Source organism: Drosophila virilis, chromosome 3 (genome assembly GCF_030788295.1).
Source record: "Drosophila virilis strain 15010-1051.87 chromosome 3, Dvir_AGI_RSII-ME, whole genome shotgun sequence".
Classification (NCBI taxonomy): domain Eukaryota; kingdom Metazoa; phylum Arthropoda; class Insecta; order Diptera; family Drosophilidae; genus Drosophila; species Drosophila virilis.
This window is the reverse complement of record NC_091545.1, coordinates 14,900,448-14,928,055: the sequence shown is the minus strand read 5'-3', so window position 1 is coordinate 14,928,055 and position 27,608 is coordinate 14,900,448. Positions and strand designations below refer to the sequence as shown.

The 27,608-nt window shown below is 43.1% G+C and overlaps 2 protein-coding genes across 12 annotated transcripts in view; both read left to right on the top strand.

Annotated features, from left to right (window-relative positions):
* Nucleotides 1-27,608, top strand: part of pip (heparan sulfate 2-O-sulfotransferase pipe) — a 46,135-nt gene that overhangs the window by 14,899 nt on the left and 3,628 nt on the right. For 2 of the 11 annotated variants that reach the window (XM_015175165.3, XM_070208353.1), the window contains exons 2-3: nucleotides 6,825-6,991; nucleotides 11,862-11,920. In XM_015175165.3, coding sequence (XP_015030651.1) covers nucleotides 6,825-6,991; nucleotides 11,862-11,920 — 226 coding nt within the window. Of the gene's footprint in view, nucleotides 1-6,824; nucleotides 6,992-11,861; nucleotides 11,921-12,983; nucleotides 13,550-13,949; nucleotides 14,431-14,454; nucleotides 15,234-15,301; nucleotides 15,457-15,543; nucleotides 16,023-16,051; nucleotides 16,370-16,424; nucleotides 16,670-16,732; nucleotides 16,888-16,950; nucleotides 17,141-17,544; nucleotides 18,121-19,012; nucleotides 19,573-19,651; nucleotides 19,807-19,862; nucleotides 20,202-20,463; nucleotides 21,027-21,087; nucleotides 21,243-21,310; nucleotides 21,601-21,677; nucleotides 22,235-22,445; nucleotides 22,601-27,608 lie in introns of those variants that run through there. The other 9 variants (XM_070208351.1, XM_070208348.1, XM_070208347.1 and 6 more) reach the window with 9 other exon arrangements.
* On the top strand, nucleotides 18,124-19,006 carry LOC6622479 (heparan sulfate 2-O-sulfotransferase pipe). Its single transcript, XM_015175169.3, has 2 exons — nucleotides 18,124-18,313; nucleotides 18,379-19,006. The coding sequence occupies exons 1-2, from the start codon at nucleotides 18,175-18,177 to the stop codon at nucleotides 18,546-18,548; spliced, it is 309 nt and encodes a 102-aa protein (XP_015030655.1). The 5' UTR covers nucleotides 18,124-18,174; the 3' UTR covers nucleotides 18,549-19,006.

Sequence of the window (27,608 nt, the reverse complement as noted above, 5' to 3'; positions counted from 1 at the left end):
CACGCTTCAACGCCAAAAGTCATTAACTTTTTGGGGAATTATTGTTTTATACCATTATTATTTATTATTATTCATATTATTATTATTATTGTGTTAGAGCATGCTGCGCGCAAATTAAACAATTAACATGTCAATGAATCTAAGCAACGGTTAGCTGAAAGAGCTAATAATAAGAAATGTGAGTCCAAATTAGCTAATGAATAAGTAGAATATTAAAAAAATATAGAAAAATGAGATATCAATAACGATATAGAAAAATTGAACATGTCACAATGTTGCGCTCAATTACAACCAACCTCGCAAAACTCTGCTTAAATCAGCTTAAAATAGTCAAATATCAGAAAAGACAGCTTAATTCAACAAATATTTTTATATTTTTTATTATTATTTTTTTATTATAAGGCTAAAAAAAAAATTGAACCAGACAATAGCAAACCCTACAGCATTTTGCTGTAGGCCCTTAAATATTTTCAGTTAACTCAAGACACAAGTTATTAAATTCTTCAGCCTACAATTAGCTTCAGTATCGTTCATGTAACAATTCCCAAATGCGATTTGGGCAAGTTTCTTTGCCACGACTTCCAATTAAACTATTAACTTGGATCCGATAGCACGCTGCCCCATGACGCGGCATGGACTGCTGCTCGGAGAGCTGCCAACGGGCACTACACTCAAATCTCTGTACAAAACTAGGCCAATTGTAATTAAAACGTTCTACGTGCCTCTCTCGATAAATTTTCGTTGGCAGCAGCCTAGCAACAAAAAGTTGACCGACTTTGGCCAGAAAGTGCGTAAGAAACCGGTAAAAAAAAAAACCGGCACTAAGATGCGAGGTTGAAGTCTGAGGAAAACTGCAGTAACTCAAATACTACTGACACATGCGTTATTTGAATTGTTTTGATTTTTCAGCAAATCGAGAAATCAAACCGAGCAGCGAGCGGACACAAGTAAATAGAGAGCAAAAGTTATAATAGTAATATAATAATAACAATAAAGTAACGCCTATTTTGATTAGAAAGTTGTATAATCTTTGAGCGCAACGATTCGAGGCATGTGAATTTTTTACGCAATTGTTTTTAGGTTTATTTGGTTTTTCTTTTTTTGCACTAGGCCAAGAGTTAGTTAGTTATTGTATAAGTAGCTACACGTCAACAACAAAGACAAATACAACAATTTTATGCTGCATGAAGACAGACAGCAGCGCTTGGCATATGATTTAATTGAAGTCTGCAAAAAAATAAAAATAAAAATAAAAATATAAAATATAAGCAAAACAACGCCTCAGAGGCCAAAGATCTGGCGGAGGGAGCGCTAATTGAAGCCGAATACCGAAACTGAGAAACTGTGCAATTGTGTTTATTTTAATTTAATTTCACAAATCTTATGCCATATTTGAACTACATTTTTGGCTGTTTATTTTAATAACAAAACACTAACGGCATTTAAAAATACATCAACAAAAATTTCAAGCAGCGAAGAAGCAGAAGAAGAAAAAACCACAATTACCGCAACAAAGTAATTGTCATAAATTTGAGCTTAAAGAAATAACATCCAAAAATCAACAAGCCCAGGGAAAACTGCTAAAAATAGCTATTTTATTCCATTGTCTATCTCCAATCCCTCTCATTGGGTAAATTTTCTGCGGTTAAGTTGGGACTCAGTGGGTCAGCGTTTGGGTATGCAGCCCATTAAGTGACCCTCGTCCAATTGATAAATTCGGCCTTCGTCAACATTTTTCACAACACCCAATGAAAACTTTAACTTTCCAATTTCTGGCTTCATGTAAATCGCTTCACTTAAAAAAAAAAAAATGAACACAATTTATAGTAGTATTTTATTATATTTTCCGTAACATTTTATTCTACAATCATTTTGTATAAAAACTCGTTAACTTAAACAAACTTAAACATCTAACTAACTCTTTTTTTGGAAGTTTTGTTCTGTTTTTCTCTTCTCATCTACCTCATAAGAATGTGCTGAGATGGGCGACAGACTTTTTCTTTTCTGCCTGTTTCCCACAGTTTGCATAGATCTAACGTAAAACCTTATACTGACCTCACCACATCTTGCAATGACCTTCTGGCAGCAGCTGTTCATTTGCAAAGTAATTCCAACTAACGGTTTCACTTTAGCTCTCATCCATAAATCCAACTGACACCAGCGGACCTCTATGCGCTTCTCATAGCGACCTTTGTCGCAAAGCCTTTCACAGTACTATTACGAAACATCCTCTGTAGGCCTCATTAAACTGACCTTAGTTGACAATGGCAAATGGGCTTTGGCTGATGAAGTAGCCATAATTATATGAAATCAAGCGAAAGGTTTTCAGCCAAGCACGCTAAAATAGCCTGACCAAAATTCAAGTCAGTCGTAAGGTTTATTGAACTTTTGTTGAACAAATGTTAATTTAAGTTTTTTATATTTCTTTTTACGCATATCAAATAAGGCAAATCATCCTCTGACCCGGGGCCAAACAAGTTATAAAAAGCCAAAGCCAAAGGCAAAGCCAAAGCCGGTGCCGCCATCGCGATCGCTGATTATGTCACGGCCAAGTGGTTCTAGCCACCTTTTTTGTTGCTCTATGTTAATGACCATGTAGAATCTATGGCCAAAGTCAGGGCCGTGTGCAGATACTCAATATTCATAATTCTTTGTCCAAGCCGAGTTCTTTCAACCTGGGCTTAGCCACTTCAACGCAGAAGCCCGCGGGTCCATAAATTTAACTATCGGAGCTTTGGAAGCCAGCTCAACCCGGGTTCAAACACCTTTCAAAACTTGTCTAATGAGTTCGAGTATTTATTGATTGCTTCAAGCTAAAGCTGAAGCTGATGCTGAATCGTTTCGCCACACGCTGCGTGCCGCATCTCCGTTTGCGTTCACAAAGATTGCGCAAATGCTCGGCTACAAAATGACTTATAAATTTTTGCCAATTTACGCGAATTTCGTTACCTCCAGCTGGTCCCAAAGTCAACTAGTTGGATTTGTCGCGATATGCCCAAGCTACATAAGTATCACTCAAGCATTTGCTCATTTCTAATGCTCAACATGCCACAATTTGTTTACATTTTGCAGTTTGATTAGTTGGAAAATTTACCATCATTTAATTAAATTACTTATGATGCAGTTGTGCTTACGTATGAACGACAATGAACGGAAATGGCGAGCAATTTGCATGCGGCAACTTTGCTATTTTTTTTTTTTTTCTTTTTTCGTTCACTTAGGCAACACTGGAAGTGAAAGGCGTGTGCCATTTCAATGTAGTATTTGTGCTGCTGTTGCTGCTGCAATCAGCGAGGGGGCAGGGCAACGACTCGCGGCTCTCAACTCGTGAGCTCGTGCCGGTTCTTAGCTGATTTCTAGACAAAATTGCAGTAGACTTCTTTAAGTGTAACTGAAGAGCACTCAATAGAACCGTTTCAGTTACTGTTATGATTATTTGACAGCGTTTTTCTTAAACATTGCAAAAACTTCGTCTTTTCCTGGAAAGATACTCTTGTTTCTGAATATTATATTGTTCATAAATAACAACAATAGAGACCAACTAGTTAGCTAAGCTACGAAGATTGATTTTTATGGTTACAGTGGTTACTTTATGGGTATGAGTTTTAACTTGGAGAATTCTACACTCAACTGTAATATTCTAATGAAAAAGGTAGTTAAATATAAAAATATGTCCGAAGGAATGCATGTCTGTATGTGTGTATGTATGATGGAAAGTGTGTATGAATGTATTATGCATTTTCTTTTACAATAATTCTTAATTAATTAACAACTCCACTGCAACAAACTAGGGAAAATCATGAATTTAAAGAGCGCCCTACTATGCGATTCTCATGAATTCAAGTAAGCTTTGGCAGGTAATTATAAGCGTTGTGTGTATTAAAAAGATGTATTGGGACCATGTACTAATCTTTATATTCGTGTGTGTCTGTCTTTGTATGAGTATGTAAGAATGTATGTAATTGTATGTGTATATTAATTTGTATATTTGTTAATAAGAATATATACCAAATCAATTCAGACCTTGGCACGTGTTAGCTTCTTGCTATATATAAATAGAATGAAACACAATAAAGCTGTAGAAAAAATAAAGTGATTGAATTAAATATAATCAGCTGCACGCTTTGCGAGCTTATTTTCTCTACTACTCGAGAATCTATTATGTCATTATGTTTTTAAAATAATATTTCATTGGAAATGAAAAATATACTTGAATTGTCCTATTTGTTTCGTTTCCCATGAAAGCATATTGCATTTATTTCATATTATTCTTTATTATATGGTTTGTAATCAGGACATTCATCATGGCATTCATGTAAAATTATCCTGTTAAGAAAGATCCCTACGTTTTAGTTGGAATTTGGCATTACTATCGCTAGTGCAGCGTGGTATAGTTATGGTATCATCCTCATGCGCTGCTCCCACGATCCCCAACACATACAAATGCACAGAAATAGAAATAGAACTCGTTTCGCAGTGGCACACAAAAAACGCTAACGAACCAAGTGTAGGTCCCTAATGGCAGGCACATGTGCTACGTGGCAGCAAACGAGCTGCAGTCACCAGTCGCCAGTTGCCAGTTGGCAGTCAGCAACTCAAACTGAAACTAGAATCCAAACAGAATCCGTATACGAGTCCGATTCGGCGAAACCCAGCGCCAAGCACAATGTGTTGACTGTTTTAGCAAATGTCCGAAAAAGAAATCGACGCAGTCACGTAAAATTATTTTAATAATCACATAACTTTCGGCATTTACACGCCATGCGGCCCATTGGGGAGTACTCGCCGCGTAGGGCAACCAAAAACAAAATGTCAATAAATTTTTTTCCAACAACCAACAAAAAGTTGAACAGAACAACAACTTAAAGTAAGGGTCGGGGCCGAGGGCGAGGGCGAGGGCGAAGCTGACATCCGAAGCAGCTCTTAAGTGGGATTTGCGGCGCACTTTAGTGTCAACTTTAACAATAAGTTGGCGCAGAAAGATGAAGAGTGAGTGCGAGTGAATGAGTGCTGCAAATGTTGAACTGGATTGGGGTAGAGGTAGAGCTGTGGCATTGTCGCCAAACAAAACATTCAGTGTGTGCGCATACACATAAGTAAAATATATTTTGGTACGCAAAACTTTAGGCATCAACTGTGGCACTGCTAATGAAATAAACACCCGCGGCCATTGGAGCTCAGAACTTGAGCTAAGTGCGCACAGCAGGTGGCCAGAAAGTTAAAGCGCCTTATGGCCATGCCAGCGACGGTGTATCCGTCAGATACATTTCATTTACCTGCCTGCCTGCCTAGCAGTGCTAGCCACATGAAAGTCATCCTTTCGCTTCTAGGTCTCTGATTTGCACCAGGCATTTGGCCACACTTACCAACTGTCCCGAGAGACGGCTCTACTTTCAACTGCTCTGTGAAGGCAGTGCAGTCATTTGAAATAAATTACTTTTTGCACCTGATGAAAACTAAGCCAGCAACTGGCCCACAACAACAGCAACAGCATCGAGTCGAGAAACTCAACAAAACTCTGTCTAGCATTTTCTTTTTCATTTTTTTTCCTATAGCAGCATTTATTGTCATTATTATTTTGATACTAGTTGTTCCACCGTTTATTTTGTGTTTGTTTTTTTTTTTATCTTCTTCCTCTTCTGCTGCTGCTGCTATCTGCCGCTAGATTTATGCCAACAAAAGCAAACAGTAAAAAATATTTTGCTTTTAATTTTTTCTTTTGTGATTCCTCGACAGCTGCATTAAAAAAGTTGCCCAAAGAAAACAGTTTGCATTGCAATTTTGACTTGGTTTATTTTTGTTGCTTTGTTAGCTTTGTTTTGTTATCAACCAACAAAACGTAGAATATAAAATAGAAAACAAAATAAGCAGCGAAAATGTTTCAAAAAGTGTCCAGACAAAAATGAGGGGCCAACAAGAGCCTGTTTCCGGTCTGCGGTGACCGGCTTAGCCCTTATGGAGTGGGACCAGCCGACCAAATGGTTCATCTCCTTACAACTTTTTGGCAGTTCTCAAGTTATAATAATAAAAAAATTCACAGCTTTATTTTCATCAGAAATTACTGAATTTTTCCTAAACAGAAGAGTCCATTTTTTGTCGTATATCGTAGCTACCTTCAGCAACAGATGTATTTAAATAATTTCGAATTGTTCTAATAGTCATACTTTATCTTTATTTATCAATAAAATATGTCAATCATATTCAATCACTATCAGCTAGCAACCTTAATTTTTCTCCAGGTTTCCCTGGATCAATCATGATCAATCACTATCAGTCAGTAGCCCTAATAAATATTTGTATAGAAATTCTCTCTTATATTTCAACGTTTTATTCAGCTACAGTTAAAGAAAGTCACAAAGTTTCAGAACCCCACTGTGCAGTCTGTATACCTTCACTCCCATATTGTTTGTTAATTTCTTGTATAATTTTTATAGTTGCTTTCTTTGCTGCATTTCATTTGCTGGGGCTCCCTTGCCCTGCTTCATTCTCTGCTGTTTTGTTTTGGCTTTTCAGAACTTAATTAAATGTTGTCACAGCGCATACTTTGTAGTTTTTGCTGGGGCAGCCAAAGGGCAACGCCTGCAAGAGCAACAACAACAAACAGAGCCAAATGGAACCGGATGGGCGGGAGAGTAGGGCCAGTTGTGAGGGTATCTAAGTCTGTGTGTGACGGCGATTCGAAGTGTAAATGAAATAATAGCTGCTAAAAACCAATTTGGCGTAAATTACAAAAGCTTAACGAGTATATAAATAGAATGCTTGAGCTGACAAGGGGCAACCTTTGACTAACAATGTTTCAATCATTTTTCTCTTCTATTTTGCAGTTCCGTGGAGCTGATTGCACTGCTGGCCATATCGTGCACCTTTTTTCTGTTCATGCACACAAACAAATTAAATAGTCGACTCAAGGAAATGGAGGTGAAGCTACAGCCATCCGAGTTCTCGGCCCTGGGACTAACTGGCAATCACATAAGCGGACATGATGCGGGCAGTAAGTAACTATGATATGAATCTAAGCACAAACGCATCTTAAGCCCCCTGTCTGTCTGAGACAAGGCCGCAAGCCTTAAACTGTGTCAAAGTTTTCGCTCGATTGTACATGCTGCATGCGTAGATACAGATACAAATGCATCTGTCAGATAAGCCTCTTGCACAGGAAGCCAAAAAACAAACACACCCACATATGTTATATACAGTAGCTACTGCGGCTACGCCCAATTGATTTTTAATGACCACATTGACCCGGCCTATAAACAAAGCTCCAAATGATTTTTTGTTAACACTTTTTGTGCAATGTTTTGGCTGGCAAACCATAAATTAGTCAAACGTTTTAAGCCAAATTAGTGCTCCATTCTTTATGCATGCATTAATTACAGCAAAGTACATGCACACACTAACTCAGATAAAATCGCCACTAAAAAGCTGCTAAATTAAAATAAACATAATAAATACATATTGGTGATATGTCCACAGATGCAGTGCCAATAGCGCCGCGGCCAATTTATAATAATATTATGCACGCGCCAGTGTACATATGTACTTATATATGTATATATTTTTCATATTTTAGTACATTCATTAATTATTTAGGCATGCCAGCGAGCAGCTTCGCCCTGTGAAATCTCCCAGTTCAGGGATCCTAACAGCAATTTAACCTTTTGATATGCGTTAAGCATCGGAATATATGCATTTGTTAGATTAGAAAAAATACATATATAAATAATGCAGCATATTAAAATATAATTATTAATTCAATTAGTAAATATGCATAAGCCAACTAAAGCGGGTGCAGTTTTAAGCTGCAGAAATTGTGGATTATGTGATTCCATGGAAATGTTATAAGCCTTGAATATGTTTAATGCTAGATAAATAAGATTTAATCGAATCATATATTTCAGCATGCAGCACGTAATTAGAGTCATGTGGTTATTATTTGAGGTAGTTTCTATATAGTTCCCAGAAGGCTAAACACAATATTTAAAATATTTTCATGACCATGGACTACCACTTGATCACAATTTTATCCTTGACTACAGCACAACAAATATGTTCAGCCACAAACGACAATTGTGATTACAAAAATATTATTTATTTTTATAATGACCAGAAACTTTAGTATCATTAAAGTAGAGCTCACATTGCATATGTCAATTGAAACTTCTGAAAATTATTTGACTGAGCGGCACTTGACACGATTCTTATTTTTAATGTTCGCTGGGGTCATTGTGCTCCACTTGAGTCAGGAGGAATGCGGCTATTTGTGTATTTTATGATTTTTAGCTGAAACAGCGCAGTTGAGGATGTCATTAGAACGTTGTTAGCTGAGCCCATACTTAAGCCCAGCCAACTAACTAATAACTCTATTATTAGCCGAGCTGCAACTGCGAAATACGAGCCGAAATCAAATCAAACTTTCCGCATGCAAGACCCTAATTTCAATGCCGGAAGCTTGGGTTCGTCTAGGCCTGCAATCCACTTGCAAATTAGTCGGAGCTGCTTGCGGCAGCTGCCACTGACGAAATACGAGTTGAGTATGCCAAAAACCTGGTTGGCTGATCCATACGTGCTAGTTATGTAGGGGGTTGGATACGGGGATATCGCGACACGGCTGCTTCACGCCTAAGTGCAGTGATTGCCACTAACAAAAACTCAGGTGAGCACTGCACAGTGGTTTGAAAGCTTCAAAATGATTATGCAAATGCAAAAAAAAAGTAAAATATGCCAGTGGCTTGCCACACAGCCCAAACAATTCGATTTGGGTTGGGTTTTGCATATTTTTGTTTATTTACTTAAAATTTACAAAATAATTATGAAACGATAATATTTCCAATTTACAATTGCCCGTCGTACTGAGAATATTGCCAAACGTAAATATTTTCATATGCAAGATGCGGGCTATATTTAGCTAGCACTTAAAGTAGAATAATCTCCACCACAGTATTTGAATTAAAAATCTTCTTGTTACACATATACATTTTCTTACCAAATAATGTGAATATCTGAACCACTGTGCAGCAGTCATGTGATCATGATGTTGATGGCTCCGACTCGAACTCCAGCTCTGACGTCGCGACGTCTTGAAGATGCGCTCCAATACAATAGTCAGCCAGTTGTGGGTTGCCATTGCGCAGCTTTTACTGCTGCTATTGTTGCTGTTGATGTTATTGCTGTTGTTGTTGTTGTTATTGCTGTTATTGTTGTTTTTGGCGCTGCGACTGCGCACGCGTCGATTGCGCCGCAGCGAGCCCAGACGACAGCTACAAATTGTCTGGCTGGGCCCAAAGCAATGCGAAATGGCTAATGGCCAAAAATAAAAGAAAAACCTTAGCCCGACGTTGATGAGATATTTTGTTGTCTGCGCTGAAAAGCCAAAAAAGAAAAGTGCAACAGGCGTTTAGCTTTAGCCAACCATTCATTCATAAATATTTCATATAATTGACTCACACGACTTTGAAAACAAAAAAAAAAACATGAGTACACTTAACGTACTCACGTAAGACAAGCTGATGACACCTCCAGTTGCCTGTTTTGTTTTTGTTTTTAGTTTTCGTGTTTTATTTCTTAAGCTGCAGCATTGAACTTGACTTGGGCTAATTAACAACCAAGGCGAATCGTTATGTTGTGCCGTGTAGTGCAGTGTTGTGTGTGTGTGTGCGGTTAATTTTTGCTCTAATGAACAAATTAACAAGCTAGCAGACAGCTTGAAATTCGAATTGAAAAATAAATATAGGTGAAATGTGCGAACACAGAACAGAACAGTGTGACGACTTTTTGTGTTTAAATATGCGTGACTTCTGATAAACATAAAGTAAAGAACTTTGAATTCTTTATTCAAGTATCGGGCATATTGATTTTATTCAAGCATATTTTTAAATTGAATCAAAATTACATTGATTTTATTCATTGAAAATCTGTTAACAAAGCCTCTTGCAAATTTATTTCTAATTAAATATGGGCACATATCTTGAGTTAAAATCCACGACAACTTAGACTGCATGCAAACCAGTTTAATGCAGTTGGCACAAACGAGTCGTAAGTTGTTTTTTTTCAATTGGAGCACCCGATATTCAATTAACCAGGTATTTGGCCTTTGGGCTGGTCCACAGTATAATAAAAATCTGTTTAAACTGCCAACAAAAACAGTTGCTCAGATAATGAGTTTTAGCATGTTTTCTTTTCAATTAACATTTCTTTTGTAGTTTATTAACTATATGTGTAAATGTTGCAAGTCTTTCTTAAATGTTTTTTGTGCACCCGTTATTTAAAATCCTACCAGTAGCTAGATTCTAACTTGTACAAGCCAATAATTTTCAACTCCAATTGACTTTAAGTGGCGCTCTATTATTTCTGATTTTAAGACTACACTGTTGAACATATCGCTTGCTGCAGTTCCGCCCATTGATTGAGTGGGTACGTAAACTCATTAAGAGACTTTTTGTTCTTTGTGGCTGTCACCTGTAATGTGGTTCACCTTCAATGAATGTTCAAATGGCCAATAACCGGAGCTAAACTGTGAGTCTGTCAATGACTCGAGAACAGGATTTGCGTCATTGTAGAGTAATAGACAGGGGGGGAGCGCATCAGCTGTAACAACTGCATAAGAAACTGCATGCATGTAACCCAATTTCAAGACCACACAAAAAGTGCCAGAAAAAAACTTAAAGCAAAGGCTTCTCCGGTCTGTTTGCGGCCTGGCCAGACCACAAAATGTATTTCACTTTGGTTCAGGGAGTTGGATACGGGTGCGATGCGATGCCAGTTAAAACCAGTTAGACCTGGCGACTTTCATTCAGATCATTCAGTGAAACTGACCATACCAATGACCAAAAGCAGACCACATGCACAACGAATCTGGTTTATAGGCATTGGATTTGGACTCGAACTTATGCCGACTTCCTTGTTCATCAGGCTCCGGCGGGCAAATTATGAAATGCTTAGCCGCAAGACGAAAGTGGTGCAAGCAACCCACAATCCACATCACTGCTCACTCCAGTCGCGCTCTCTCTCTCTCTCTCTGGCTTTTTTTTCTTGCCACTCCACTTGAATCGACCGCAGTTGGCCAAAAATCAAGACGTTTTCCGCCTGTCCAAATACTGAATTGCAGCCATTTAGTATGCAATTGCTAGCTCTTAACTCGCAAACCTGTGGCCGATGCTGCCAACCTACACCCGGGCCTGACATATGCACAGACAGGCATTCAAATTTTAATTGTCCTTGCAACACAGTCGTACATGACGGAATACGTGGGGACAGCTTGGAAAGGTTTCATTCGCAGGCTTTTTTACCCACTTTCGAAATCGCCGATAAGACATTTAACGCTTGCGTTTTCGTTTAGACGGCACCTGATAACCTGATAGCGAGATCATCCTACATCTGGAAAGTGAAAGGAACCTTCATGAGCTTGCATATTTTATTGCACTCACATTTATTTTCCAATTTCTGCCGTCTTGGGAGTAGCATTTCGAAGTGAAGTGCTCTTCCCTATCAAAAATATTGCATAATTTCTTTGTGAAAAGTAAAAGTATTGACGGCATTCCAAGGGGAGGAGTTGGCACTGCCCTGCAGTGATTGATTAAGGTCGTCGTCGCGGCATGAACTACATAATAGTAATTGACTGACACTAATTTAGGTTTTGCAACATAACATATCTAATCTGCTGTAGAGTACTGTAGAATATCTGAACTGGCTAATTATCTTGAATGAGAATATCAAACTGTAAATTGTAAATATTTTGTTGCTCCTAGATGTTAAATTTAAAATATCAGCAGCAATTTATTCGGCTATAATCAACATGAGAGGCCAATAAATTAATTATATTTTGTTTATAAACCTGACTATAACTTCTGCTGCTTGCATTACAGAACATGACGACATTAATACTCTGCACGGCACCTATCAATATCTGAAGAGCACCGGCCAGGTAAGTGCGAGCAAGCCATTTGGTATAACTATTTTATGATTCGCCTTTGCCATTTATATACATGTGTCATACCTAGTCGTAAACATTATTGCATACATTCTGGTTGGCCATAAAAAATCAGCGAAAAACCATCCAAAGCATCAAAGTTCAGCTAAAAACGCGTTGCAAAGGTAGCTGCTCAGCTCCTTGGTGTTTGATATTTTCTTCAAGTGTGTCTTGCCTGCTGTTTGCGTCTCACTCTCGCGCTCTTTCGCCCTCTCTCGCCCATCATGGTATAAGCGTTGGCTCATTTTGGTTCCACATTGCAAGCTGCTCATCGAACGTCATAGCACTCTCTCTCTCTCCCTCTCTCATTCTCTTTGTCTCTGTCTCACAGCCATACACATACAACATAAACATAAACACAATCAAATAGAAACCTTTGGTAGACTTTAGCTCTCTTTCTCTCTCTCTCTCTCTGTTGCTCTGTTTCTATTTCTCTTACGTATGCTCTCTAGCTGTCTAGCTCAGGTTGTGACTCTCTTTTGTCTATCCATGCAGCTCTCTTTACACTAACCCAAATCTACACTTTGACTCAGTCTTGAAATTTTGTTAGCGCAGTTTTCCTTTTTTTTTTTTTTTTTTTTTTTTTAATTTTGATTGAGTTAGCTGCCAGATGCGCCAGTTGCGACATAGAAGAGATAGAAATTCGATTTATGATTATTAAAATAAACGCTTAAAAGGTAAGTCCACGCAGAGGATTATAATTTAGGCAAATGTCAGTTGCGAAAACCGCGTTGGCGTCGATGAGTTTATAGGAAAATAAACAAAAAATATACATAAACTGTGCCCAGGCCAGATGCCTGATGCCTGATACAGGTTACCAGTTGCCCCACTGCCCAATTGTGCCTGTTGCTTCAGCCAAAATCCGCTTATAGACTCCATCTCTATGTTTACTACTTACTTATGTACTTGTTGTGCTACCCACCCGTCTTTTTTGCTGTGCCTGTACCTGTGCCTGTGCCTGTGACTGTGAATGTAACAACAACGCTTGCAAACTGCATCCACTTTTGCAATCCGGCAGCTACAGCACCTGACCAGTGCACAGCTGAACAACACGCCGCGGGCCCAACTGGATACACTATTCTTTAATCGAGTGCCAAAGGCGGGCAGCGAGAAACTGATGGAGCTGCTTAAGCTGTTAGCCAATCGTAACAAATTCCAGGCGCGTCGCGATCCCAAACACCTATTCGAAACGATACTCATGGATACCGGCTTTGCACGCAATCTGCTCAAAGCTGAGATACTCAATTGCAGCACAGCCAATTCGTATACAAAGCATGTGGCCTTTCTGAACTTTGCCGCATTCGGGCACCCCTGGCCCATCTATATAAATCTGGTGCGGGATCCGGTCGAGCGTTTGGTCAGCTGGTTCTACTATGCACGTGCGCCCTGGTACTTGGCGGATCGTGTGAACGCCTTCGGAAGTGACTATAAAATCCCAACATTGGAATGGCTTCAGAAGGATTTCAATCGATGCATTCTCGAGCACGATCCGGAATGTGTGTACGAGCAAATGGATACCGGCAATCTGGGAGATCACAGAAGACAAACCCTGTTCTTTTGCGGACAACAGGCCGAGCTCTGCATGTGAGTAACAGCCGGCCACGAGCGGAGGGGGCTTGCTCGATTTGTTTTCTGTAGCAAAGCTCTAAAGAGTTTTACTTAATATCAAATTACAAATATGGCACTTATCTATCTTAGGATACGTTCCTAAGAACGTACGCGTAATTAAATGTTGCGACATTTAGGAATACTATTGAAATTTTTATCTTAGTTTAGCCCAACCCGGGCAGCGAATAACATGGCATAAGATGGCCTGGTTGAGCCAATCCGTAAATGCTTTTAGTTTTGCCCAACTCGCAATAAAGATGGCTTCCAGATAAGCTTTTCTTTGAATTTCATTTGAGGCTGATTCACCGACAACTCATCGAGCAGCCCTCGCAGCATAGCACCTTAGCTCAAACTGCAATTGAAACAACCTTCACAGGCCCTTTAACTCCCAGAAAGCCATGCAGCAAGCCAAACGGAATGTTGAGAATCGTTACGCTGTGGTGGGTACCTGGGAAGATACAAATACTACACTGAGCGTACTGGAGGCATATATACCACGATACTTTGCGGGCGCCAAGGACGTGTACTATGCGATGCGAAGGGATATGGAGAATGTGAACAGGAATACCTTCAGACCCACAATCAGCGAGCAGGCGCGAGCCGTGATCAGTCGGAATCTGACGCAGGAGATTGAGTTCTATCAGTTTGTCAGGCAGCGTCTGAATAAGCAGCATATAGCATTGCAATTGGAACAAGATCGATCAGTTAGCGGATAAGATTTCAAGAATAAAAGCTACTCTAACTTTCGCTCTGCTTGGTGTTTTCAACCTCTAAAAACTCTTCCAACTGTTAGTAGCTAGTTTCCCATTGCTGGTAGCAGTTTCTGGGACAGGGACTCAGCCTCTCAGCATAGATCTTTAATAAAAGCCTACTTCATGCAGCGACGTGGTCACAATGTGCACGTGCCCCGAAACGGCGAGGAGCTGCAACGGCATGAATTAGGAAATTATCAAACAGCTCACCCATCACATAATCATGTGCACAAGGCTCTGCACGACAAGCAGCTGGCAAGGCCTAAGAATATACATGCCGAAGATAACGAAGATGATGACGATGCTGAGGATGATGAAGACGATGAAGATGATGAGCATGGCTACAATATGGCCGCGGATTTGCTCAACAATACCAAAAACGCCGAGGTGGACTTTGTCTTCTTCAATCGCGTGCCCAAAGTAGGCAGCCAATCGCTCATGGAGCTAATGCGGCGCCTGGGCAAGATCAATGGCTTTGTGCACTCACGCAACCCGGGCAGCGCCAAGGAGACAATTATGTTGCCCAAGGAGGGCCAAAAGGATCTGATTGGGGATCTGCTAACGCGGCCCAAGCCGCACATCTATAGCCAGCACATAGCCTACATCAATTTCACCAGATACCATCTGCCTCGACCCATCTACATAAATCTTGTACGGGATCCCATTGAACGCATTATCAGCTGGCATTATTATGTTCGCGCACGCTGGTATTATAACGATATGAAGGCCAAGCTGGGCGATAAGGCCATAGCAATGCCGTCGGATGAGTTCCTTGATCTCGATCTGGACACGTGTGTGCGTAACCATGATCCGCATTGCACATTTGAGCAAATGCAGATCAAAAATCCCGTGGGTGACCATCGCAGACAAACGCTGTTCTTTTGTGGCATGAACAAGAAGCTGTGCATGTAAGTAGCCAGGCGTCTGGAAACAGAAGCTCTTTCTGAAACCAACCATCCATCCAACCCTGAGCTAGGCCCTTCAACTCGGAGATGGCCATGCAGAAGGCCAAGCGCACTGTGGAGTCGGAATATGCTGTCGTGGGCACCTGGGAGGACACAAACATCACGTTAACCGTGCTGGAGCATTATATACCACGTTATTTTCGCAATGCCAAGGTGGCCTATTATTGTAAGCGCATTTATCATTCAACTCTTTTTTTTTTTGAACAATTTTTGTTGTGGAAAAAGGATTCCTAACTTTGCGTCGACTTTGCAGTGGGTGAGGAGCGACTCTCGCGTGTCAATCGGAATAATGTCACACGCATCGTGAGCGATGAGACACGTCAGTTGCTACGCAAGAATCTGACAAATGAGATTGAGTTCTACGAGTTCTGTAAACAGCGTCTATATTTGCAATATGCGGCACTCGGAAATGGCAAGCGCTTTGGCGAGGATGACTATCTGCTGATGCCGGAGTTGCGCGGCGAAGATTCGAAAGATGATTATGAGTATTAAACAGAAGTGTATATATAATTTAAGCTGTGCCAACTATTATTAAATAAATTCATTTGTACAATAACACAACAAATATGCACTTTATTCTGTGCTTAGTAAACGTCTTTAGACTCTAAGTTCGTTTGTGACTTAAACTGCTTGGGAATTTTAAGCCCATTGCAATGACAGCAATGACAAATGTAAGCTTTAGCTTTTCGCCCACCGCCTCTCTGTGTGCTTGTGTTGTTTGTCGCTCTCTTCAACACTCTCCATCTCTAAACTCTTTACAGTTGTGGCAACTCAATCCCAAGCACCTGAACAACACCCTGTCGACCAACAGTGAGCTGCTTTTCTTTAATCGTGTGCCCAGAACGGGAGCTAAAACGCTTATTGAACTGCTAAGTCGCCTGGGCGAACTCCACAATTTCATCCTTGAGCATACGCCTTTCTCTAGGCCGATTGCCAACCATTTAACTGTTAAGCAGCAATTAGCTCTGGGCCAATATGTTTCAGAGCTGGGACAAAGCTCAGCCTTTGTCTATGTCGAGCCAGTGGGCTATATAGATTTTCGAACTTATAACTTTCCCCAGCCCATTTACGTAAACATGGTACGATATTTGCCAATGCATATTTCAGTTTATATTAATTCCAAGACTTTGTTAGGTGCGTGATCCTGTAGAGAAAATTATAAGCTGGTACTATCATAAGCGTACGCCCTGGAATGCTCTTCGCATGTATAAAATTACTGGAAAATTTCAAAAACGCGACTTCTATACGAAAAGTTTCGAGGACTGCGTCTTGACAGGGGATCCCGAATGTCGTTATGATTATGCAATGGGCTTTCAGAACGACTCCGGTGATCACAAGCGCCAGAGCTTGTTCTTCTGCGGACATGCGCCCATCTGCGAGTAGGTAACTCCCCAATTCTTTTCAAACCTGAGCTTTTCATTTTCGTGATGATACCTGGACAGACCTTTTAATATACCTGCTGCCATAGCTCGTGCTAAGCAGAATGTGGAGCGGCACTTTGCTGTAGTGGGCTCTTGGGAGGATGTAAACGTTACCCTGGCCGTGTTGGAGCACTATATACCGCGCTTCTTTCGAGGTGTAAAATATCTTTACTTTGGTAATTAACTGAGCTTCTACGAATACTCAGCTCAACACTAAACCTTATTTTTTGATAATGCAGCAACCGAGCACAGCTTGGCCTTGCCACAACGCAATCATTGGAAGCCGAAAATTGGTGAGCACATCAAGAGCTTGGTGCGTGCCAATTTTACATTGGAGTACGAGTTCTATTATTTTTGTAAGCAACGTTTATATCGTCAATATTTTGCAATAAATCGTCATTTAGAGCTGTGATTAGAGAATAACAACTTAACGGGCAATGCGTATTAGATGTGACTTTGGACTTTTGTTAGGCTGGGATCGTGTATCCATTCGTGCTCGTGTCCTAAAAAACACTACCCACGCGCATCTCTTACGCAAAATTGAAAAAAAAATCTATAAAGTTTTTTTTGATATTTCGTTAAATGAGGAAAAATACTATTTAATATCAAGTTACACGGGACATGTACCCCGTTTACTGGCTGACATTGTGCATAGGGAAAGAAGTCTGTTTATTTCGCTGCTGTCTAGAATCAAGAATTTGGCTTAGGTATACGATTTAGTTAGAGGAGTCATTGGATCCACTTGTTTTCTAATCTTCCACTAACTCACTTCGTTTAGCTTTCGCCTTAGATCTCAGAGTTTTGACCGGCAGTTCTTCTGTCTTCCATTCAAGCTAGCTAATCTGACAGCAGCACAACTGAACAATACACCCAAAGCCGAACGCGATTTCGTATTGTTTAATCGCTTAGAAAAGGTTGGCAGTCAGAGTATGACAAAGCTCTTGGGTCATTTGGGCACTCTGCACGGTTTTGTCACCTACCGCAATGAGATACCGCCTAGCAAAAAAATTATATACAATTTTGAAGAGGAGGCGGCTTTCGCTGAGGAACTCATTGAGCTGGAGGAGCCTTCGGTCTATGTGGAGCACACTAACTGGATCAACTTTACGGCTCACGATATGCCCAGGCCAATTTACATAAATCTCGTGCGGCATCCCATACAGAAAGTAATGAGTGCCTATTACTATCATCGCCATCCTGTGATCTATGCCAACAGCCTGTTGCGCAATCCGAATAAGCCCAAGCAGAATAAGGAGTTCTTCGATAGGAGTTTCAATGACTGCGTCAGACAGCGTATAGCTCCCGATTGTGTCTTCGATCCGCACATACCCTACAATAAAGACTGGCGAAGATTCAGTTTGCATTTGTGCGGCAATCAGAACGTTTGTGTGTAGGTAATGCGCCCAATTTTTGAACAGCCGATGGAATAATTGTAGCTATTCCCTAGGAATTTCAACTCTGAGATGGCCATGCAAATAGCCAAATTGCATGTGGAAAAAGAATATGCCGTTGTGGGCAGCTGGGAGGATACAAACATAACATTGGCCGTGCTCGAGGCATATATACCGCGCTTCTTTGCCGATGCCACAAATCAGTATTATTGTAGGTCCTTCTAAATAGCCAATCACCTTTCACTTGTCTAATATTTGACTCTTGTGTGTGTACAGCGCATCGGGAGAAATTTATGATAAATGCCACGCCGCACGACAATCACCTAGACGAGGATGTGGAGGCCTATCTGAAGCAACAGTTCGCCTACGAAATTGAGTTGTACAACTTTTGCAAGCAGCGTCTCTATAAGCAGTATATAGCCATCAGGAATAAGACAAAATATTAGTAATAACAATTCGCAGCCAATACAGGAGTATTTTAGGGTGGTTTATGAAATGTGCGGTATGAGCGGCTCTTTTGCACGAACCCGATTTCCCCATATGAAACCAACATTAAGTATTTATAATTAAAACAACAATGCTGCAAAGCACTTTTGACAATTTGAACTTTAACAAATCGTCATTATTATTAATTAATAATTAAATCCTACAAAGAAAACGTCACTATTACTTTATAATAACGTCGTGACAAGTCGGGAGTGTATAATAATAATCTGTATTTTCGGCAAGGCGGAACGGTATAGAAATCCCTTTGGCATTCCTCTGTCTAGAATATTGTATAGCAACTATCACCAACGAGTCTTTTCCTTTCGCTACTAATCTAAAGTGGGTATTCGGTTAGCTTGCTGCTTGCATTCACTGTACCCAGACTCTGATTGAGCCCTCAACGGTGCGCCTCGATCATTTGCAGATACTTCAGCTGAATGCCAATGAGTTGAATAACACCAAGAAGGCTGAGATCGATGTGCTCTTCTATAATCGTGTACCCAAAACGGGCAGCATGCAACTTATAGAACTGATGCGAGCCCTGGGCAAAGTGCATGACTATGAGGTGGAGAAAGATCCACAGAATGGCGGCATTCGGCCATTGCTAGATGCTGCCGAGGAAGGTGACTGGATAGATAATATCGTTAATCTCGAGGATGGCACCGTGTTTGCCAGTCATGTGAACTATTTGAACTTCAGCAAACACGAACAGCCGCGACCCATTTACATCAATATGGTGCGTGATCCGGTTGACCGCGTTATCAGTTGGTATTACTATATACGTGCCCCATGGGTATTTGTGCCGGGTCGTCGTCGTCACAATCGCGAAATGCCCAATCCCCAATGGGTCAACACCGAATTCGATCAGTGTGTGCTCAGCGGTGAAAAGGTCTGCACCTACATTGAGGGCTCCCTCCTGGAGCGTGTGGGCGATCATCGCCGTCAAACCCTGTTCTTTTGTGGCCACAATGAGTTCAAATGCACGTGAGTGGTTAACGTTTTCTGTATTGTTATCCCAGACCATAATTACCTAAAAAAAAAAAAAAAACAAAAAACACTTCAGGCCCTTCAACTCGCGGCTGGCCCTGCAGTTGGCCAAACAGAATGTGGAACGCGAATACGCGGTTGTGGGCACTTGGGAGCACACAAATGAAACTCTGGCCGTTTTGGAGGCTTATGTACCGCGCTACTTTGCGGATGCCTCCAAAATGTACTACTGTAAGTACTGGAAAGACACAATCTATCGTCGTCTACAATAATTACGCCATTTGCAGCGGGTCTACACGCCGCCAAAGCGAACGACAATCCCATGAAGCCTCACATTCGGGATGAAATTATGAACATGGTGCGCCGCAACTTCACGCGGGAAATCGAGTTCTATCAATTCTGTCGCCAACGTTTGCATAAACAATATCTGGCATTAAAACTCAATGAGCTGATTCGCGTGGACAACAGTTTAGTTCAATTGCAATCTGCCAATGAGCTGGCCGTCAGGAATTAGTTAGTTGAAAGCTTAGTTTAGATATAAAATCCAATAAATCAATATTCAAAGATCTACAACGAACTGAAATACCAATAGATATGCTAAACTGTAAAGATCTTTTATTTAATTGATATACCATCAGCTTTTTTATTTCATAATATAAATCGATTCTGATTGGAATTATTATCTTGGATATTGCTATCGCTTACCACTTGCTCATTGTCTTGACGAACCTATGAACTTATTTAATCACCTTACCTGAACTGCTTCGAAATAGTTAAGAGATCTTCGCCCACTAACTTGAACCTAAGCTCAAGACTAACCTAGGGTGAACTCCCAGTTTGCAACCAAAGCCTAAATGAAACTCGAAACTATTTCCAACCGAACTGCAGCTGCAACGTCTGAGCGCCGAGCGACTAAACAATACGCGGAATGCTGAAATCGATGTGCTTTTCTTCAATCGTGCCGCCAAGGTGGGCAGTGAAGCCCTACTGGAACTGTTTAATGCCTTGGTGGAGTATAATGAGGGTCTGATATTGGAGCGCAGCGGTCTTCATGAAAATACAGTGAGGCAAATGGATAAAGAGGCGCAACAAGAAGCTGCCGAGTTTGTGGCTGGCCTGGAGGAAGGCACCATTTACATACGGCACATTAACTGGCTGGACTTTAGCAACTTTGATCTGCCGCAGCCAATCTATATAAACATGGTTAGGGATCCAGTGGAGCGTGTCATCAGCTGGTTCTACTATGCACGGAGCTCCTACAAAAATGCCATCGAGTATCGCAAGGCGCCGAACAAGAAAATCAAGCCCGCGTCCTGGTACAAAAAGAACTTCAATGATTGTGTACGTAGTGGAGATCCCGAATGCCAGTATGTGCCACATACCGTAAAGGATTACGTTCCAAACTTTAAAAGACAGTCGCTCTTCTACTGTGGCCATCATGACGACTGTATGTAAGTAGAGAGAGGATTTGCCAGCTTGAGCTCGGCTAATACTTCTGAGTCCCCTTTGCAGTCCCTTTAACTCGCCCACAGCCATACAAATGGCCAAGGAGCATGTGGAACGGGACTATGCTGTGGTGGGCAGCTGGGAGGATACGAACATAACATTGACCGTCTTTGAGCGCTATATACCACGTTTCTTTACCGGTGCCAAGCTGATGTATGAGAGTAGGTTGCAGATAACATAGTTGTGGTCCCAACAGATCTCGTTAACCATTTCTCCCTTTACCAATCAGTGCATAATAACAAGATCACAAATCGGAATAAGAACAAGCGCAAGCCATACATTGAGCCAGAGGTCAAAGAGATGATAAGACGTAATTTCACATATGAATATGAGTTTTATCATTTCTGCAAGCAGAGGTTGTACAAACAGTATTTGGCACTCAACTTGCGTGAGCTGGAAAAGCACGGACTGTTGAATTAGTTTCGACTAGGACTCTATATGCATTAGCTAAATACTTTAGTAGAAACAAGAAAATACAAATAATACTCGCAAACCTCTCTTTCTCTGTGTGCCCATTTTGTGTCTAATTCCATTGTGTTGTGTCTCCTGCACGTTCTCCTCCTAATCCTTCCACTCCCAATCCAATTCCCTACCAGTTGCACAGCCTGACGCCACAGCAGCTGAACAACACGGCCAAGGCAGAAATGGATCGTTTGTTCTTCACACGCTGCGCCAAAGTGGGCAGCGAATCGCTTATGGAATTCATGGAGAATTTACAGCAGATCAACGACTTTGAAGTCGATCGCCTGGGCCTTAAGAAGTCGGTACGTCAGCTCTCGCCCAGGCAACAGGCCGAAAGGGCTGATCACATTTACAACTCAGAACCGGGCACTGTTTATATCGAGCACACATCCTGGATCGATTTTAATGCCTTCAACCTTCCCAAGCCCATTTACATAAATCTAGTGCGCGATCCCGTCGAACGCGTCATCAGCTGGTATTACTATGTGCGCAATTCCTATCTGAATGCCATATTTTATCGCAAAAACCCAATGGCTACCCTCAAGCCTACCGCTTGGTTTAAGAAAGACTTTAACGAGTGCGTCCGCAGCGGCGACCCGGAGTGTCAATATGTGCCCCTCACTGTGAAAGATTATGTGGGCAACTATAAGCGGCAGTCGCTTTTCTTTTGTGGTCACGATCGGAATTGCTTGTGAGTATTGTTGGCCCCTTCAATCCATTAACATGCAGTCAGACTTTCGAATTAGAAAAAATAAACAATGTCTATATGAAGTAAAGATATAGAATTTCTAAACTGTGATTATGCGCATTTTCTAAATACGAAAGTCTGCCTCCTTAAGGTAATGGTTAATGGGTTTGAGTGCTTGGCCAGCAATTTCTTTAGTTTTATGAATGCTTTCCAGACCCTTTGACTCCCCCTTGGCCATACAAATAGCCAAACGTAGGGTTGAAGAGGAATATGCGGTTGTGGGCAGCTGGGAGGAAACCAATATTACACTTACCGTACTGGAGCATTATATTCCGCGTTACTTTGCGCGTGCCACGACCCTGTATCCATGTAAGAACCTGAGACTAAACAATGTGGAAGTGCTAGAGTTATATATTCTATAATTTTTTTTTTTTTTTTTTTTTTTGGTTTATTTTGCGCTGGAATCGATCAGTGCCTTCTGATCTCTACCAAGCGGAGTTAAGGGTATAGTGTATAGTTATTATTTAATAACTTAAATGATAATTACAGACTTAAAAATATATAACAATAATGGGAAAGGGATGTTTAAGTGATGTGCCTCGTTGGTAGGTCGTCGGGGTGTAGCCTTCGGAGGCGCCTCTCACTGATGGGCTCAGCCAGGGCCCTTGCGGCCGCGTTCGGATGCTGCACCAATTTGTCGGAGTATCGGCTGCTGAAGAAGTTGAGCTGATCTCCGACCTTTGTTAGGCGGAGATCGCGTTCGATGGCGTCTGTTGTTACGTACCATGGCAGGCCAGCAACCTTGCGTGCTGCCTTGGCTTGGACCACTCTTATGCGACGGAGCTGGTGTGCTGATGCCGTGCCCCGGCACGGCCTTGAACTTCCGCGGAGATCGGTCGTGCTTTCTGTGCATTCCCGTGCGTGTGTATGTTCAGTGCATCCCAGGCAAAAAACAAACCAAAAGTGACAGTGACACTAACTAAGCCCGCCCCAGGGCTTAACAAACAAATCGCGCCTGCAGAGCGCGAAAAAAAAACAATTGTGCTGCCTCTGGCAGCTAAACTATATATATATATAAACATATATAAACATTTAAATTTTTTTACACAAAAGTGCAACCGCGTGCGAGCGTAAGAGAGCAAGCTTTTGCTAAGCTCAAACTGCGCTCAGCTGATCGCCTTAACTCAGCTGTAGTGTGTGTGAGTGCGTGTGAGTGAGCAGAGCTTTCGCGAGAGAGCTTTTGCCTAGACTCACTAACACAAGTAAAGCACTAGCCAATAGGAGAACAATCAGTGCTGGCAAGTCAGTCACTGACCGTGACAGTGCTGACACTTTCCAGTCACCGTTTTCGCTCCCCGTTCACCAAAGTCACTTTTCACAAAAATACTGGAGATTTTTGTAAATAAGTGCAGCTAGTAAATTTTGGTCAACATCTCACCTAATGGCGTCCAACAAGCCGAATCCACTCATCCCCGACTATCCTGCGTCACCTATATACAACCCGTCGGATAATGTGCTACCGCCATACATCACGCTGTGCGGGGGTACTACGCTACTCACCACGTCGTGCATCACCACAACTGCCTGCTCCCTAGGAACGACTACGGTAACGTCGTCCCTCGCACATGGCATCAGCTCCCAAGGCCCCGCAATCCCGTCCATTCCTGGCGCGAATCCTGCTACAAGCCCGGATCTCCACGCGTTTTTGAATAATTACCCGCCCAAGACTTCACGTACTTGGCAAGGTCAATGGTTTAAGGCCACAAAAAGAGAAGGTGGCAATCTCTCCCCCCGTATCGCCCGTAAGAAGGCGAGCACCACCGAAACCAAGAAAGCCAGCCAAAACCGGTTTGCGGCCCTCTGTGACGAAGAGGAAAGCGACATGGACACGGAAGTAGAGCTAGCCACCAACAAGGAAGCTTGCGCCGACGAGGATGTAGATGATAGGCCATCCACCTCGCACGCAGCTCGCGCAAGGGCCAGCAGGCAACAAACGGCAAATAAAAAGCTTGCCGCACACCCGCAACCCACCCAGACGGCGCCTCCCAATGAGCGGCCTGCCTCTAAGGTGCCGAGAATAACTGTGCCAAACGTCCTCAGTTTCACCAAGTTCTGCAAGGAACTAGACAGCGTCCTAGGCGCGGACACTTACACCGTCAGATCGCTTAATTCTGGCGACTGCATCGTCCAATGCCGCAACTCAGACGAATACCGAACGCTGGCAAGGCACCTTCGCGAGAACGGCTGCCTGTTTCACCACCACCAGCTTGCAGAAGACCGGCCGTACCGCATAGTTCTACGAAATATCCACCACGAGGTCGCATCCGAAGACATTTCAGCGCAATTGGCAGAAAAGGGGCACCACGTTGTCCGCATATATACCCCGCGTAGCAGAGTCAATAACGAACCTCTAAATATGAGATTTGTTGACCTGAGGAAAGCGGAGAACAATAACCTTGTCAAATCAATAACAGTACTATGCAGGCACAAAGTTTCGTGGGAGAAGCCTCGCAAGACGTCGGGCCCTGTACAATGCAACAGATGCCAAGAGTACGGGCACACAAAATCTTACTGCTCGAGACACTATGTGTGCAAGGAGTGTGGGGACAACCATCCAAGCAACGAGTGCACACTTGGCAAGGACGAGAATCGGTGTTGTCACCACTGTGGAGAAGCACACGCAGCAAACTTCAAAGGCTGCAAGAAGTACCTGCAATATGCTTTCCAGCAGAAAAACCAGCACAAGGCAAATGGCAGAGATGCAAGCCGCTCCAGAGATCCCCGCCCCAAAACAGCCGCTCCTGCCTGCAGCTTCGTGCCCGGCCAACAATCCTTTGCCAGCGTCCTCCGCGGTACCCAGCCCGCAGAGCGCAGTGCCCGCTCATCGTCTCGCAGAAGGAACACTGGCAGTACTCCCAGCCAATCGCAACCTGTGGCCGACAACTGCCCCAACTCAGCCCTTGAGCTCATGATGAAGCAAATGTTCGCCAGATTCGACCAACTGATGTCTCTCATACAGACTCTTTTACAAGCGCTAATGCACACTAGCGCCAAAAATAACAGTGCCTAAAATGAGCTCCCTCAGGATAGCACTATGGAACGCCAACGGAGTCTTTTCGAAGGCGAATGAGATCACAGCCTTCATCGAACTCCACCACATCGATGTGTTTCTGCTCACGGAGACTCACTTCTGCTCTCGAATCACCCTCAGAGTGCCAGGCTACACTCTCCACACCGCCAACCACCCAGATAACAGCCAACATGGAGGAGCAGCAATATTGATCAGGTCGTCCTTGTCGCACCACTCACTTGAGTCATCCTGCCACTGGCATATGCAAGCTGCTGCTATCCGACTCGGATCCAGCAGAGGCGACTTCAATCTCGCCTCTGTATACTGCCCTCCGGCCTTGAGAGTGACTGAGGCACACTTTCGAGCCCTTTTCGACCAGCTTGGCCCCAAATTCCTGGCAGGAGGAGACTGGAACGCCAAACATCGCTGGTGGGGAAACTACCGCATGTGCCCCCGAGGGAGAACGCTCTTCTCTGCCATTGAGAATGAAGGCATCGAAGTCATAGCCACTGGAGAGGCAACGTGCTACCCATATAGGGCTACTGCAACACCAAGTGCACTTGACTTCGGGCTCTACAAGGGATTCAGACAGGAACAGCTGCGAATACGAAGCCTCCTTGACCTGACGTCGGATCACCTCCCATTACTGATTGAGCTCGAGGAGACTCCCAAGTGGGAAGTTGGAATCCGCAAAATGCTCCCGCCGCGCTCTAACTTGGGAGTATACCGGGCCTGCCTCGAGGACACATTAGAGCTCAACGTCACCATAAATACGGCAAGTGAACTGGAGAGCTACGTTGACCACCTCACAGCGAAAATTACGGAAGCTGCTAGACGTGCAGCCCCGCAAACCCTGCCTCACTCTCGTACCTTCAGAAGGTCCCTACTAAGCCCTGAAGCCAGGAGTCTCCTTGCCGACAAAAGACGTCTAAGGAGGCTGTACATCCGCAACGGAGACCTCTCTACCAAGGCAGAAATGGTAAGCGCGTCCAACCGGCTCAGACGACTGCTGGCTAGGACTCGAACGGAAAATCTAGACAGCTTCCTCGAAACAACTGGGCATGACGGCAACAGCACCTTTTCAGTGTGGAAGCTCACCAGAAGCATTAAGAGGCAACCAGTTTTTACCTCCCCGATCACGGACCACTCTGGCCTCTGGCTCCGATCGGACGAGGAAAAGGCCAACGCGTTTGCTGACTACTTGGAGACAACCTTCAAGCCATTCGACTTCGCAGATGTTGCACAGCGCCGTAAAGTAGCCGAGTCACTGGACGCTCCACTGCAGATGGCTCTCCCGATAAGAAGCATCTCCCCCGCGGAAATCGGGACACAGCTGAAAATGCTTGAGCTAAAGAAGACCCCAGGATGCGACGAAATCGACAACAGAGCAGCTAAGGCTCTCCCACGCAAAGGAGTCATGGCGCTCGCCACAATTTTCAACTCCATGCTCCGCCTTGGCCACTTTCCGAAGCAATGGAAACATGCGAAAATTGTGATGATCGCCAAACCCGGCAAGCCGCTAACTCAACTTGAGTCATACCGCCCTATAAGCCTTCTGCCGACGCTCTCAAAAGTCTTTGAGCGACTTCTGCTAAGCCGTCTCTTAGAACTCGACGAGGTCACGCGCCTGGTCCCGGATCATCAGTTTGGCTTCAGAAAGTCTCACGGCTGCCCCGAGCAGGTCCACCGGGCAGTAAAACACGTACTAGAAGCTTTTGAGCAGAAGCAATACTGCGTCGGCGTTTTCCTCGATGTCAAACAAGCGTTTGACAAGGTCTGGCACGATGGTCTTCTGTTCAAGATCAAACTGATACTCCCAGCGCCATACTTCAGCATCCTTAGCTCCTTTCTGGCAGGACGCACCTTTAAAGTGGCCGTTAAAGACCAAAGGTCGGCAATTAAGGGCATCAGAGCAGGTGTCCCACAAGGCAGCGTCCTCGGTCCGATGCTGTACACGCTGTATACGGCGGACCTGCCCACACAAGGACAAAGCAATGAAGACCTCAGCCCTGCGAGACTGCTGGTGGCAACATATGCGGACGACACTGCCTTCCTAGCCTCCCACAAAAATCTGCAAGCTGCTACAAGTGCAGTGCAGGACTGGCTGCTGCAGATCGAAACCTGGACAGCTATGTGGAACATCGCTATAAACTGTGCCAAGTCCGCCTGCGTCACTTTTACGCTGCGCCCATACAGCTGCCAGGGGCTACGGTTCGATGGACGAACCATTGAGCAGACCAACTCTTTCTGCTACTTGGGTGTCCACCTGGATCGAAGGCTCATATGGGGGCCTCACATCGCAGCAAC

Excerpts from the sequence above, each read along its gene's own strand:
- LOC6622479 (XM_015175169.3), top strand. The coding sequence starts at position 18,175 with ATGGCCATGCAAATAGCCAAATTGCATGTGGAAAAAGAATATGCCGTT. Across the intron at positions 18,314-18,378 it reads TGCCACAAATCAGTATTATT|CGCATCGGGAGAAATTTATG; the intron begins GTAGGTCCTTCT and ends GTGTGTGTACAG.